Raw genomic sequence first — 16,050 nt, forward strand, 5'->3', positions numbered from 1 at the left:
ATGCCAAAGGCGTGCATTTATTTATTTGCTAAGCACTTGGAGATGTTTCAGGGAGACCAAGTGCTCCACGGAGCACAGTTTGGGAACCACTGCACTAGTGGAACTCATTAAGTTAAATCCAGCCTATGGTTAGACTTCTGCTGTAAAAGCACCCTTACATATGTAAGTTACAGTGCAATTCTACACTCAGAAGTAAGCCCCAATGACTTCAGAATTGCACCCTGCTTATCTGTCTTGAAAGAGGAAGAAAGGAGCTTGTGAATGATGACTTTTCCCCAAATATGTTTGCATTAAGCCATTACTAAGCTAATACCTAAGAAATCTTTTGAAGTTATACCTGACAATTTCAACTCTAGTAGCACACTCTGACTGTTTTTCTTTCCACTGTGGCTCATCCCAGTCCAGTTCATAAAACACCACAACAAGTGCAGGCACCAAGTTCAGATGTTTGTTCATCCAGCCAGTCTTCAAGATTCCTTTTGGAATGTACCATTCATACGTTGTTCTCTGCAAGCATTGACAAACAAGGTGAGCTGTTCTCTCTGTTCTTACACAAGTTTGGGTGACTGATATATTTATGCCAGGACTTAAAACATTCTGCTTTATTCCATGTCCTTCTCTATCATGGCTACCAGAAGTACAATAAAGGATCAAACCTTTCTCTTCTCTACGCTAATCACCAATCTTACTGCCTAGAGCAGAATACACGTGGGGGAAAGTTTCATTATACTTAGGAGGACTTTTTACGTAAACATGCTTCATTGTAAGAAAGCAAGAATCACAATCTACTCTAGCATCTTGTTCTCACAATGGCCAACCAGATGCCTTTGGAAGCCTTGCAAACAGGACATGAACACAACTGTGTTCTACCCACTTACACCTCCCAGCACCTGATATTAAAAGATTCCGACTTTGGAGGCAGAGAATAGCCATTATGGCCAGAAGCTGATAATCCTATCCTCCATGAATTTGCCTAATCTCTCTTTAAAGTAGGTGCCCATCACATCTTGGGGAGCATATTCCTATGCATTTGAGCAAAGCACTTTCTTTTGCCCATTCTGAAACTTCCAAGGTCCTGGATTCTAGTACCATAAAGGAGGGAGATTCTCCCAATCCACGTTCTCTGAACCATGCATAATCTTATACACCTCTATCATTCCCATTTCCCCCCTAAATTAGAAAGGCACAAATGTTGTAACTTTTCCTCACAGGGGAATTGCTCAAACCCCTTGATCATTTTGGTAGCACTTTTCCAAATTGTTTTGCAACTCTACAATTTCCTTCTTGAGGTGAGGGGACCAGAACTGTGGATAGCGTTCCAAGTGTGGCCTCAACAAAGATTTGTACAATGGTATTATAATACTGGTTTTTTAATTTCCAATCTGTTTCCTAATGATTCCTAATGTGATATTCCCGTTTTAACAGCTACTGCACAATGAAACAACATCTTCATAGAACTATCCGCTAAAACCCCAAGACTTTGTTCCAGGTCAGTCAGGTCAGACTCAACTAGCATATATAAGAAATCAGGACTTCCTGTCCCTCAGTGTATATCACTTTATACTCACTTACAGTGAATTGCTTTCGCCATTTTATTGCCCATTCACCCAGTCTGGAAAGAATGTTTTGGAGCGCCTCACAATTTTTTTGTTTGTTTCACTGTTCACCCCTAACTCAAACGGACAAGTTAAAAACAGAAGTCTCAATATGGATTCTTGGGTGACTCCACTTTCTAAATCCCTCCATTGTGAGAACTGTCAATTTATTCCTAAAATAGTCTCAAGTAGAGTTGCAAAGCATGCTTTGGTTTGTGTCAGATACAGAATAAGGCTTCTAGCCTATATAGTAACTCAGTTTTTAGATTTAAGCTACAATTATATGCTTCCTTTTGAAAGTATCCCTTTAGCTGATTCCAGCATTCAATTAACCTTCAAGTGGAAAACTGATTATACAAAAAATTACAAGAATCACTGCAAATAGCAAGTAATTCATATTAAATATATTTTACAATCAAGACATAATCCTTTACTTCCAAACATAAAACAAAAAACAATACCTTTGTCCTACATTTAGGATATTCATGATCCCCAGGGAGTACTTTGAAAGAAATTGGTACTCTGTCCGCTCTCCTGTTTGCACAAAAGGCGTCCCAAACTGCCCGATGAACAGCATTATACACTACATCCAAACCCGTGAGTGTAACGAAGGCCATAGGACGGCAGCATAGTTCCACAGGAAAATCCCATTGTGAAGGGCTCATCGTTAAGGTTGGTTTGCAGGGAAATCTGAAACATGTAAGTATACATTTTCAATGAACTGGTCTGTTACTCAGATAAATTTATCGTTATGCTGGGACACCAATAGTCAAAGAGAAAGAAAAACCTCTGCTAAAAAAAATAAAAATACTTCTGACTAAATTCTTCCCAAATGCAAGCTGATACGACATGCAATAGTAAATGAAATCTTAGGATTGAAAGAGGCGTAGCTTCCCCCACCTTAATAGCAGTATATGGAATCAAAGAATTGTAGAGCTGGAAAAAACTCCAAGGGTCATCCAGTCCAACCCAGGAATCTCAACACGCGGTTCCCAACCAATCTGAAACCATACCGGACCCGGCTTAGCTTTGCAAACTCCGCAGCCTGAAATAAATTTGTGGCTTAGCCATGAATGACCAAGCGGCTTCCTAGAAGGTTTCGCCCAACTTTCCCCGAGCTTCTCGGCGGTGTCCCTGCTCGCCCGAGGCCGCTGGCCGGCGCTTTTCCTCCGCAGCCCCTCCCGGAGCCAGTCATGGCGCTCCCGACAGCTGACAGCGCCTGACCCTCCCGCGTCCCCTTCCCCTCGCAGCCCACCACGCCCTGCGCGGCCCCGCTCCACCCGCACCTGCGCCGCTGCAAGGTGAGGAAGAAGCGGCTCCCCTCAGCGCCACAGGCGGCCGGCGCAGTCCATGGGAAAGGCCCTACCGAACCACGGAGGAAAGAAGGGAAAAGGGTCCAGCAGCAGCAGCCCAAGGCCTGACTGAAGAGCCCAGCAAACAAGCCGGGGGTTGGGAGTGGGGGTGCGAAACCAGCTGAGAGCGACGTCTCCAGCTGACCAATGAGCGCCAAGACTCATCAAGGGACGAAACCATTGGAGCGCGGGCGGTGTTAGAGTTCGACGAAGAGCCAATGAGGACCAGGAAAGAGGCCGGACTGGCATAAGGGACCGAAGCGAGCCAGAGGGCGTGTCTGAAAGAGCCTGTGGCCAATAGACAGCCGGGAACAAGACGCGGAAGGGTGGACCCCCGCGTCCAATAGGAAGGGCGGTGAAGACGCGGGTGCCGTGACCCCGCCTCCCCTTGTCATTTTCGGCGCACGCGCACGGGTAGGCGGCTGTCGGGATCAGTCGGGGCTGCGTGGATCTCGCCCTGGCGGAGAGGAGGGCGTCGCGATCACCTGGGAGGAGGGACGGTGGGCAGTGAAAGGGGTTGGGGGGGGCGCTCCTGTTTCCTCCGGTGTCGCGCCATGACGGCGAACGAAGACCAGGAGGTGAGTGAGGATTGAAAGGTTTTAGTGATGATGGGGAGAAGGGCAGAGTTTCATCCGCTGCACAAGTAGAGAATCAACAGGCGAAGTTCTCCCCCCGCCCCGCTCTGCCTCTCGGGGGCAGGCGCTGCACCTGTTGAGCTTCTGCCTGCCGCAGCCAAAAGCTTGTACAGGCAACATGGGGCATTGCTCAGTTGCTTAGAGCAACGGTCCTGATAATGCAGAGGTTGCAATTTCGATCCCCATATGAGACAGATGCATGGCAGGGGGTTGCACTAGATGATCCTTGTGGTCCCTTCCAACTCTCCAATTCTATGAACAGAGCAGAGGTGGGCAGAATTTAGACTAGCACTCACTAATGGATATCTAGGTAATTTGCAGAAGATCCGGAAGGTTTCCTGACTCTGAAGTGTCCTGACAATAGCAAGAATTAGGCTGCTGGGGGCGGGGGGAGATGGGTTGCAAGAGTGGGCATCTTTGCAGAAGGGTCTTGCGAGCTTGGTTCAAATCCAGATCTCAAGTGCTAGAGCAGAGCTTATGTGCAGAGACATCCTGTTCCTTAATTCTGAACAGACTTGCCTTGCTAAACCACTGTTTTGCACCTCCATCTGTTTGGGCCCACCCCTACATTACAGAAGTTAGCATGCTTAAAAACCTCAGGATAATTTTGGTAATTTACTCACTACAGTTGTCAACACCAAGTAGGCAATACCCTGATTCAGTGGTTTTTCAACTAGTGTGGCATGGCACCCTGGGATGCCTTGAATGATGGTCATGGGTGCAACACTGTCATCTATCCCTCTTTCCTTCCCTCATCCTCTGATGCCCTCTCGCGTCTCAGCCTCCCAAAGGCTTGCACAGCTGTTAATTGTGGCAGACCTGGCTGCAAGCTCCGCAGGCGAATGCTGCCTCTGGGGCTGGTCAGGGGGTGCTGGTTGCCAGGAGCTGAAGCAGCCTCAGAGTAAGCAAGCAAGCGGGTGAGGGAGACCAGCTAGCCAGTCCACCAGCCCTTGCTGTTGGGAATGGACAGACAAGTCCCAGGCCCCTATGGGGCAGTGTGTGGAGGCACCCCTCTTTGGGGCAGGGAGGGGCAGCTCAGAGGGCAGAGGCAGCAGTATTAGCTGCCCAGAGGACTCCCAAGAAGAGGGGGAGAGGAAGCAGAGGGAACACTCCACAAGGGAGAATGTTCAAAAAGGTGAGAGTCTGCCTGCTCTGCAGGCAAGGGGTGACATAACTGGGCTTTTGAGCCCCACAGGGGTACCACTGAAAGAATGTAGTTGCTCAAGGGAGCCGTGGACTCAAAAAGGTTGAAAACCTCTGCCCTGATTGAAAGCCGGTAGGGAGCATAGCTTGGTGGGACCATAGCTTGGTGGGAGAGTCTGCAGACCAGACACACAGACCCCACATCTACATTCACAAAGACAAGCTACCATCTTTACTTTTGCTACACAGTAGAAAACTCAGCAGTTAGGTGTTCATTACATACTCAGTTTCGACAAGATGTAAACATTGGATTTGGATCATAATTTTTGTTGTATTCTTCATATTGAATAATTCTATCAATTCTATAGATAAATACAAATATCCAAATTTATCTGTTGTATATAATATGTATTTTCATGTTTTCTTTTCTTAACTTTGCCTTGGATTTAAAGAACTGCATTCGAGAGCATATGCCTAATGGAACTTTGGGCTTCTGTTTCTCAAAACAGCAGTCTCCCAGGCCACATAGTAAATGGGTTGTAAAGCAAGGGACATAGGGGAGACTTTCAAAGTACTGTAGCTTGAAGTATGACACAAGGCACTATTGTCCATAAGTGGGGGGATCAAAAAGTTACAGTGGTACCTCAGTTTAAGAATAGCCCTGTTTACGAACTATTCGGTTTACGAACTTCACAAAACTGTAGTGTCCTGGTTTGCGAACTTTACCTCGGTCTAAGAATGGAATCTGAACGGTGGAAAGGCACCGGCGGCTGGAGCCCTCATTAGGGAAAGCGCGCCTCAGTTTAAGAACGGTTTTGGTTTAAGAATGGACTTCCGGAACAGATTAAGTTTGTAAACCGAGGTACCACTGTATAGGGAGTACCATGCACAGAATACTCCTACAATCTTTCTCCATGTGTATATGCGTTTTAAGGTCTTGTACAAAACAGTGAAAATTAATCATAACTGCTTTTTTTTAAAAAAGCACATGCAAAATAAAATAGGGCTTTGGTTCTGTCCAGAAAAAAGTACAGCCACCCACCCCAGTTACGTGTATTCAAGTGATGTGTGACTGCGCATATGCACGGCACTGGAAACCAGAATTAGGGGGAAAGACCTGAAGTGCCTCAATAAAGCCCTGCTGCGCCTCCAGCTCACGAGGAGACCCTCCCCAGAGCCCAAAGGGGACATCCTCTTTGGGGCAGGTCTCCTTGCAAGCTTGAAGTGCAGCAGGGTGCTTCCCCACTTAACACACAATTCATTTATGCTTGCAGGTGGCCAGAACCTAGCCCCCATGTAAGTTAGGAGTCACCTGTATCATTGACTGTAGTGCGCTTTGGATAATAATCCCTGTAGTTGAAAACATTTGTTCCTATAAAGTATTCATATTGTTTATCGTCTTTCTTTTATTTCATACCCAACATAATACACCTCTGCTAGGTTGGTGTTATCATTAGTAAGGTAAAGGTAAAGGGACCCCTGACCATTAGGTCCAGTCGCGGATGACTCTGGGGTTGCGGCGCTCATCTCGCTTTACTGGCCGAGGGAGCTGGCGTACAGCTTCCTGGTCATGTGGCCAGTATGACTAAGCCGCTTCTGGTGAAGCCAGAGCAGTGCACAGAAATGCCGTTTACCTTCCCGCCGGAGCGGTACCTATTTATCTACTTGCACTTTGACGTGCTTTCGAACTGCTAGGTTGGCAGGAGCTGGGACCTTGCTAAACCACTTGCTAGACCACATTGCTTGCTAGACCGAGCAATGGGAGCTTACCCCATCGTGGGGATTTGAACTGCTAACCTTCTGATCAGTAAGCCCTAGGCTCTGTGATTTAACCCACAGCGCATCAGTAGTAGTAGCATTAAACCCTTTTTTATTTAATGTTCTCTTTTTAAAAATTATTTTGAACTAAGGTTGAAGGTGATGAAATTAATATCAAATATTAATACTTAAACAGATTGTACACAATTTAAATGGTTAAGAAGCAAATAGGAGACCAAGACCACTACTGGCTAAGTATCTTTGGCCCTTTCCTGCAGCATTACCCTTAGGACTATTTTGTGTTTTAAAGATTTGTGCAAATGTTCTCTTTAGCTTTTAAAAATATTAATAGTTTTCTTGTTCTTTCCTTCAGATGGAGCTAGAAGCATTACGTTCTATTTATGAAGGTGATGAGTGTTTTAGGGAACTTAGCCCCATTTCCTTTCAATATAGGGTGAGTTTGCATGAGGTTTTATTACAGAAAAGTAATCTATGTTGACTTGAACTGAGTCCCAATTCTTCCAAGACATATGCATGTATCTGAGGTAGCTCATAGTTTTTACTGTTTTTTTTAAATTGATTTCTTGATTAATTGCATGCATTTACTGTGATTTAGCTATTGTACTCTGCTTTGGGATTATTTTATAGGAAAAGTGGGTAACAATTTTTTAAAGAAAAAAGTACACCACCTGTCTAATACAGTTGTGAATGAAAGAATATTTAACTTTTAACTTCAATAGCCACATTTATTTTCATAGGATTGACAGCATGTAATTTGTGAAGTCGAGCTCAGATTCATGCTGTTATCCAGCAATCTCATTTGAATTAAGCAATAATTATTTGAATTAAGAATAATTTGAAGTTATAATTAAACAGTAATAATACTGTGTTTATTCAGAATGAGGAAAGTTACCTATGGAGCAAATGTCTTTTTTATTATTGTTTTCTAATGGCAGCTGCATGGATTCCTGTGAAGTAATATTTTACATTTCTATCGATTAGTGTTGCAGTCGTCTTATCTGAAGACTCAATTCTATGGTTGATGATAATAATAAAAATCAACAGTGAAGGATCCTTGTTATAAAACAAATATATTTCAGTATTTCTTCCATTGGTTTAAAAATTGGGGGGGGGGGATTTTCTGGATTCTTCTTACACTGCCATGCTTTATAAATATTTTCCAGATAGGTGAAAATGGAGACCCTAAAGCTTTCCTAATAGAAATATCATGGCCAGAAACATACCCTCAAACTGCTCCAGTCATCTCTATGGATGCATTCTTCAATAACTCTATGTAAGTATTCCAGATTCTTATAGTGGCATTCCTTCTGGAATAGCCTTCTTTTGCATCTATCCCTAAAAGAGGTTCTATTATTTCTCCTAGAGCCTCCACTATAAAGCAAAGTATATTGAACAAATTAATGGAAGAAGTTGAAGTTAACCTTGGTACCTCTATGACATACACAATTTTTGAATATGCCAAAGATAATAAAGAGCTGTTTATGGAAAACCAACCCATTAATATTGCGGTAAGCTGATAACTTGTTTATATATCTCAAAATACTAGTGTTTTCCCCCAAATATTAAGAGGTTAATGCCAAACTGCCACTGCAAGAATAAGTTCACATTTCTAGAAAAGCTTCACTTTCCTATAGTAAACTAGTAACTGTTTGCCTCAGGTACAATTCGGTATTCTGGATGTTGTTAGTAAAAATGGCTGATTATCATACCTAGAATTGTATATTGTTCACTGGCTACAATATATAAAACTCCATGTATTGTCAACAAGGATTATGATAAGCCGCAACACAAATATACTTATCTCATAATGAGCTTTCACAGCCAGTAAATGCAAAGTTTCCAGTGTAGAAAAGTATAGATGAAGATCTGAAGCAATTGGATCTTTACTAAATGGGAACCCAAGGATGAGAGAAAGTGCCAATAAATTACAGAAATATCTTATTAACAAATTACGTTTTTTAGACAGCTTTGAACAACTGCATCTCAACAGGACATCCAGATGCAGCACAAACTAGTAAGAAAAAAGAGAAAAAGGAACAATTGACCAAAACACAAAAACGAAAGTTAGCAGATAAAACAGGTGTGTATGGTGTAGTTCATGTTTCTTTTAGATTTTTTTTAAAGATGCATTTTGTTATTGTATGAATTAGGAGATTTAACAAATGTTTGTCAAAGTACAGGATTTTACCAATGTTTGTATATTAAGTTTATATTTTTGTGCAGGATAATGTTTATTAAAGCTCTGTGTGTGTGTGTGTGACTACAGTTAATCTTTCAGTAGTTATTGAGTTGGCTCCCATAAAAAGATCAAGCCATGGTTTGGTACTATGACAGGGGTAGGCAACCGAAGGCCCGGTGGCCGGATGCGGCCCAATCGCCTCCTCAATCACAGACGGTCCGGAAATCAGTGTGTTTTTACATGAGTAGAATGTGTCCTTTTATTTAAAATGCATCTCTGGGTTATTTGTGGGGCATAGGAATTCATTCATTTCCTCCCCCAAAAATATAGTCCGGCCCATCACATGGTCTGAGGGATGGTGGACCGGCCCACGGCTGAAAAAGATTGCTGACCCCTGCACTATGAGAATGATCCCTGTGTTCCCGTTGTCCTTCCTTCCCACTCCCCATTTAATTATTTAGTGTGTGGCTGCAAATAATAGTTTGCATTTTGAATCTTGCAGCAAGCTGTGGTTTGCTGCAAACCAGGAAGTGGTTAATTAAAATCTGAAATTTGAAAATTAACAGCTTGTTTGTGGTGTTTTGAATAGATCACAAAGGAGAGCTTCCTCGAGGATGGAATTGGGTTGATGTAATAAAGGTAACATACATCGCAGTTGAAAATTATTTAATACATATATATTTAAGAGACTTCAGCAGTGTTTAATCTGTTTCTCTCCCTTTCTCTTCTTTTTGTTAACCATTTTGGACATGGATGGCATTTGGATTCTCTTCTTGTCCTTATGTAGCATGTAAGTATTTCAGTCTTCCTGAATTGTTGTACTAGTTTTGAGATACCTTTAATTCCAAGGTTATTTGGGATACTTTCTCCTTTTGATAAGTTTTTAGGGCACTTATCCTAAACATGAAAAGAAATCCTATTGAATTATGTCCACATATTTTTTTAAACAAATTCAGAAGTACTGGCTAACCAGCCTACCACTTTCATGAAAAGAATAGTAATTGTTAGAGCTTTTCAACCAAATCTGATATATAATACTGAATATGCAAGAAAGTGGAAATCAAAATATTGTGTGATGTTCCCAGTGTTTGTAAATATGTGATTAATACAGGTTAACTGTTTACAAATAAGTTCAATGCCCTCATGTGGAATTGCCATCTCCCTGCATGCTTGCATTCCTCCATTGTTGTAATTATGTTGTACACTAGCCTGCTTCACATATCACCTTAAACCAATGCCTAATTTCCCCCCTGTACTTCATCACACTGCACATTCACTTTTAAACTACAGCTAAGCTCACCATGGTATAAAGTGATATGCAAACAAGGCCATTGACTATAGTGCTAAGTGATGGTTTGCATGTGTGAAGGAATGATCACAGAAGAATCACAACAAATAAAACTTTTTAGTAGTTTAATGTTAATTAAAAAAAACAATACTTTAAGGGCTGTCCAGGCAGGCTGTCTAATAAAGTGGTAAAACATGTCTTCTGAGTTTCATTAAGGTTGCCACAAAGCATCTGATGAACTGCCCCAGGCCAAGATAAACCTTTTTGTTTCCATGCACTGAGATTCTGATCAATGCTATAGTCCCAGGTCCATACTCTCAGGGTTTCTTTTTTTACTGTATGTCTCTCCAACCCTTTCAGCAACTTTTTATATAAGGAGCTCTCTTCATTTTGGCAGTAAATCGGTTTTTACACCCGTTACTGAATTTTGTGACATTCTAAATACTAGCAGTACCAGTCTCAGATACCTGCCTTTAAGAAAGAAAAAAGTTAACAGAAAATCTGCAGACTGGGGCCAAGAAAAATGGTAGCTACTGAATCTTTTATTCTTTTTTTCAGCTAAGCAAAACTGGCTCCAAGGATGATGAATAGGAGGACACTGATATAGGAAAACATCAGCTTTTACTACAACACTGTTTGGAATCAACTGCCATATTCTCTCTTTTTTCATTTACATTTTATAAAATGACAGTTCCTCACACATTGTAATCTGAAACGGTGTGCTTACCTAGAGGGAAATGTTTTTGGTATCCATAATCACTTTCTTCATATCACATGTTTGCCTTTAAAGAAATTAGGTTGAAGATTGTCTGCTTCTATTTCGATGTCAACTATCAGGACTCTGAATATAACAATATGTAATTTGCTTTTATACTGTTTGACCCTGTACTAAATCATGCAAAACTGAAAGCGAATCATCTAATGCTCTAGCTGCTAGTCTTATTTTATATTTCTTTCTTGCATAGCTTCTTCAGTGTTATTTCAAATACTATTCATTACTGATCCAGCTTTTCAGATGAAATCTACAATGACAGGCTAAATTTTGGAAAAAATATTGGATCTTCCTGAACCATGGTATTCTTGAAATGCATTTTTCAACCCAATCCCATGGTCTCCCTCTAGCACAGCTTCCCAGCTGTAATATAGTCACAGTCCTAGAAAGCAAAACAGGATCATGAGGTACAAAAGAGAAGGTATCAACCACTGGTCCTGTTAGCTAGGGATGATGGGAGTTGTACTCCCAAAACAGCTGGAGGGCCAAGTTTGGCCATCACTGCCCCAAACCATGTTTAGATACAACTGGATAGACTAGGTGTGACTGTTGCATTTGGAGCTGGAACTCGGTGGAATGGGATAGCAGAAGCTCCATAGACATTTGGTTGCAAGTTTAATCTCTGGATGAAATATCCTAGCAGAAGAGGCTGGAAAAGAGCTGCATGTATAGACATACTTGAAGCAGGGCAGTGCTACAGCCAATGGGAGTCAACGGTTCATGAGCCAATAGCCTCATTTAAATATTTGCTTGCCTTGCATAGAAGTTGGGGTATTTTAATCTTTTTTACAGTTGATTTTAATTAACTTTAAATGTGTTTAATGACTTTAACTGTTTTTGTTGATAATTTTAATAGTTCTTGTGAGCTACTTAGAGGTTTTACTACAGTCAAGCAGTTTTCAAATTTGGTTGAATAAATAAAATAAAGTTATGCCCCAGAATGCCATCATTTCTCCCAGCTCCTTTCATCCCAGCCATGAACCTTTTCCCATAAACCTTTGGTTGATTGCCGGTAGCCACTGTAGAGGCTACTGTACACACCCTTCTACTATTTGATTTATTATTACATCAACATGTAACCAGGGTAAGTGGCTGGTATATAAATTCAATAAATACTACTACTACTACTACAGCATAGAAAGCTAGTGAATTGTTGGGATACACTTTGTTACTCTAGCTAATACTCTAGTGGCCACAGACCTCGTCAGGTCATTAATTATGGGGGAATATTGAAATCCACAAGGCTTACTTGCTGACTCCCTCCAGTTTCAGCCAAATCATCCCACCTCTTTTATAAGCATAACGAAAGATACACATCCCAAGCTGTTTCCCAATACAAATGAAACTATCCTATTCGATCCAGAGCCACTGCTATTTCACAGCAATGAATCTTACCTTTTATCTATGAAGTTACTGTTCCTCACTCATCCACAAAGTTGATGGGCTAAATATAATTTCACTTTTGATAAATTATTATTTTTTAATTGGTAATTAGAATTCTGATAGGACTGCAGTCCAAAAAACACTGGGGAGTACACTTCATTGAACTCAGAACTTCTGAGTAAACCTGCGTAGAATTCCACTGTAAGAAAAACTGTGATGAAAAAATAACTAGAACTAACCCACCAGTACATTTTCTCTCTTGGAAATGGATTTATGGTAGTTTGTATTTTTCCTCTCAAAAGGTAGCACAGTACCCGCCCTAAATGTTGAGTGCCATTTATTTCTGTTCGTTATTTTCTTCCTTTGGAAAAATAGGAGTTGTCATGTTTTCTTGTATATGTTAATGAATAAAGAGATGGATATAACCACCAAATGGGTAGATAAAACGGAATTTTGCATAGATGTGCCGTCTTGTATCTAAAAGTTCTCTTTACTGTTTAAATAGTAATAGAGTATAAGATGCCTTAATGCCATCTAATTTTTATTGTGGGAGGGGAGGGGTTTAAATAAATATATATTTATCTGCTGTGTTGTGTGTTTATTTGCATTTAGGCCTTGTGCATACAGTGGGCCAAAGTTAAGCAGAAACTTCAACTGCAGAGTTCAGCACATATTTCAGTCTGCTGTTAAAATCTTTGTGACTTCAACCTGCTTCAATTTGGCTGGGCAGCATTATGTGTCTCTGTAACAATAGGCTACAAGACGCATGAAGAGCCCTGTTGCAGCAGGCCAAAGGCCTATCTAGCACAGGATCCTGTTCTCACAGTGACCAACTGGAAGGCTGCAAGCAGGACATGAGCACAAGATTGGGGTCGGGTGTGTTTTCCCCCAGATGGAACTCGCCAGAACTCAGTTCCAGCACCTCTCTGGTGGGCGCCATTGCCACTATAAGAGAACAAGGGAGGCGTTCATGGTGAGCACCTCTTTTTCTAGAAAAAACACTGGCAACAAAGCTCCACCAACCTGAGATTCCTAGTAACATGCTGCCTCAAACAGTGTGGGTAGAACATAGCCGTCATGGAAGGGGGAAGATAGAGCAACAGTGGGTGAGTTGGCTTGTAGCACACAGAATAAAATAAATGCATGGGATGTCCTAGTGTTGAGGCTGTGAGCAAACTAGTGGAATGTTTCTGTTGTAAATAACAATTTCAAACAAGGAAAACTGATGAGAGCGGGATAATTTTAGCAGAGGAAGACTGCTCCAGAAACAGTTTCGCCTGCTCCATGAGTTCTCCCCCACCCCCTTCCACAGGGGAATCCATATAGAATCCAAACCTACATATCCTCCCAAATAAGTAAATTAAATAGCATGATCAACAGATTGGATCACAGGCCAAGTTATATTTTGACAACTCCCGCCTTTCTACAAATAGATGTTATATCTGCGCTTCTTTGAAATTTAATTAGAGCCATCACAAAAATGAACAGGATATGCAGGCACTCGGCTATGTGATTTTTAGGGCAGTGAATACCTACATAAATTATTGCGCCTTTCACACAAAAGTAATTTCTATGAAAGGAATCCAGATATTAAACATTTAACATCTTTGTCGTGAACACCTGTATTTCTGCTGATGGGGGGACGGGACTAACATTTGAGACTGCCAGGTATGGAAAATGGAGTGCTTTCATTCAATAGCTCCCCAAGGGAGAGGAAACTCAGTTTATGCAGAGTAGAAATTTAGTTACCATGACAATTTATCTGAATAGACCAGTTGGGGGGGAAACAAACAAACCGAAATTGCTTGTCTCCTTTCTGCTGCCACTTGACATGAAGTCAGAATTGGTAGGATCTTGAAGGAAAACCTTGAAAGGTAGGATATCTGAATACTTCAGACACACTGGTTGATCTTTAGTTGCCTGTTGCATTGTAGGGCACACTCTGCTTCTGCACTTTCCTTGTAATTAAAATATCTTAAAATAGCCCACCCCAATGGTCATCCGAGCTGGGACTAATGGGAGTTGTAGTCCCACTTCCCAGGACGGTGCGAGGACCAATTTTGGGGTTGCAACCAGCCTGGGTGGAAATTCTGATACCCTTTCCCTTGCCGGATCATGGTGGGGGTAAGAGGTGCTGTACCATTTAAGGTAAGCGGACTTTGTAGTCCAAAACATCAGGAGGCTGCCTAAGAATATATTGCAGCAAAACCACCTCTGTCTTCCAGCTGTGTTCTTTTGCTTAAAAAATGTGCAGGCAGAAGTCGCTTCCAATTATAACTTCTAATACAATTATCTGAATTTGCCCTGTGTTGTGGTTTCAACAGACTTAGTTATCTCATTCAGTAAGGCAACTGTAACAATCCTCACCAAACTGCTCAAACTTGAGACCAACTGAAATAATTTCACAGTGGTTCTGTGTGGTTGGTCCCATGTTGCATCATTGTCTTCTATAAAGCTGTACCATGTGTGATAGGCAGGCTGTGGTTTAGGGGTCAACTATCCTGATGAGTCATTTCAACTCTACTGATTGGGAAACAATTGTTGCCGCTCAACCTAGCTCAATTGATTTTGTATAATTAATAAATTCGTTCATTGTTACTTACCAGCAAAAAACAGCCACCTAACAAACTCCAGACAACACTGGCTTAATTATTTTTCGCAACAATTTGTATAGGAATCTGTTTTAAGCTACTTGTAATTGTAATAAAGTGAGATAATAAATAAAGGTAGAGATTCATATCGAGTGCTGAACACATTCTTATGAGCACATTAATAATGTTCAGCTATTGGGGTTGTTTTTCTCTTTCCACTTTTTTATTTGGCTTTGGAGCTGACTGTTCTAGCCAACAGCTCTTAAAGGAGGCTAAAATCTGAATGGCAAGTCAAACAGGTTTTGCCACTGCATGTTGCTATGGGTTAGCGCTGCCTGGGAATCAGTAAACTTACTCACTTCCATACGCCAAGAGGCAGAGAAGAAAAATAGCGCTGGGAAGAGAGATGGGTTTTTTGTTTGCTATTTGGAAGCATCTGTGGGAGAGAAAATCCTACTACGTCATGGGTGTTTTGTAAATACGTGTTATACTTCTCAAAGGCAAATGAAGGAAATGTGAAATTATAAGTTTGCAATTGGCTGGTAATACTTTCAGTTATGCAGCAGTACCTGTAATTAGATTTGTGCCCTGCTGTCTTCTTACTAAATCTGTTCTCTTCTTACTAAAATTATAACTTTGGAAGGAAGCATAAGAAGATGTTCGGTTATATGTTTTGGAGTACAACTAACTGATTCTTAGGAGAGAGCTAAAACAATCTGCCAATACCCAAGAGGCAATGAAATAAAACTTTCCTCTAAGCTGACTTTCTACATTTTCTGACTTTAAACATCTGTGCAAAAACCATGTGGGCAGCTTACACAAAAGGAATTTTGTCTCAGAAGCCTCTACATACAGTAAGTACCTTTTGAGTAAATCTTAGGTATTTTATTAAAACTGTAATTTAAAACTAGTTTTACTATGTTGGTTTCTGTTCAAAAACTTTGTATTTCACCCTCACGTTCCTGGAGGGGGTATCTGGGCTGTGTAAGAACCCCGGTGTTAAAAAGCATAGATGAAAGATACCTAACCCTTGTATTATTTTCAACTCAAAACTGTCACCGGATTTCAACACATTATTAATATTGAAAGGTTATGATCCCTTATCTAAACTGTTGCTTCAAAATAAATCTGCTGTTGAATTTTTATGCTAGCTTTTATATTATACTCCCTCCTCTGTAACTTTGTTTCAGTTTAAAAGTGCCCAATCTTTCTGTTAAATTCTCAGAGATTAAGAAAGGGAGAATAGATGTAATATATCATATTTACTTATTTACAACATTTTAATGCTGCTTATCAACAAAGTCATCTTGGTGTTTACAAAAGTTATGAATCA

The 16,050-nt window shown here is 41.1% G+C and overlaps 3 protein-coding genes across 9 annotated transcripts in view; 2 read left to right on the forward strand and 1 right to left on the reverse strand.

The window, feature by feature from the left end:
• The window catches only part of TRAPPC11 (trafficking protein particle complex subunit 11), a 73,683-nt gene extending 70,754 nt beyond the window's left edge, over positions 1 to 2,929 (reverse strand). For 3 of the 6 annotated variants that reach the window (XR_008332086.1, XM_053402508.1, XM_053402507.1), the window contains exons 1-3: positions 2,496 to 2,785; positions 2,057 to 2,285; positions 338 to 507 (exon numbers count right to left, since the gene is read on the reverse strand). Coding sequence is in view for 5 of the 6 variants with exons in the window: in XM_053402508.1 (XP_053258483.1) it covers positions 338 to 507; positions 2,057 to 2,260 (374 nt within the window). In the remaining variant the exon portion in view is untranslated. Of the gene's footprint in view, positions 1 to 337; positions 508 to 2,056; positions 2,286 to 2,495; positions 2,787 to 2,881 lie in introns of those variants that run through there. The other 3 variants (XM_053402506.1, XM_053402505.1, XM_053402509.1) reach the window with 3 other exon arrangements.
• A 430-nt stretch (positions 2,930 to 3,359) lies between these two features.
• Positions 3,360 to 10,893, forward strand: RWDD4 (RWD domain containing 4). The gene is made up of 7 exons (XM_053402826.1): positions 3,360 to 3,525; positions 6,857 to 6,937; positions 7,668 to 7,777; positions 7,868 to 8,012; positions 8,467 to 8,584; positions 9,273 to 9,322; positions 9,471 to 10,893. Exons 1-7 carry the CDS (start codon positions 3,502 to 3,504, stop codon positions 9,582 to 9,584), a joined length of 642 nt encoding a protein of 213 aa, XP_053258801.1. The 5' UTR covers positions 3,360 to 3,501; the 3' UTR covers positions 9,585 to 10,893.
• Positions 10,894 to 15,029: 4,136 nt separating this feature from the next.
• LOC128420733 (uncharacterized) overlaps positions 15,030 to 16,050 on the forward strand; it is a 42,757-nt gene continuing 41,736 nt past the window's right edge. Inside the window, exon 1 of one of the 2 annotated variants that reach the window (XM_053402585.1) lies at positions 15,030 to 15,571. In XM_053402585.1, coding sequence (XP_053258560.1) covers positions 15,521 to 15,571 — 51 coding nt within the window. In that variant the 5' untranslated portion in view covers positions 15,030 to 15,520. The remainder of the gene's footprint in view (positions 15,572 to 16,050) is intronic. The other variant, XM_053402586.1, reaches the window with a different exon arrangement.

The sequence above is a fragment of the Podarcis raffonei genome, chromosome 9, assembly GCF_027172205.1.
Source record: "Podarcis raffonei isolate rPodRaf1 chromosome 9, rPodRaf1.pri, whole genome shotgun sequence".
In the NCBI taxonomy this organism is placed as follows: domain Eukaryota; kingdom Metazoa; phylum Chordata; class Lepidosauria; order Squamata; family Lacertidae; genus Podarcis; species Podarcis raffonei.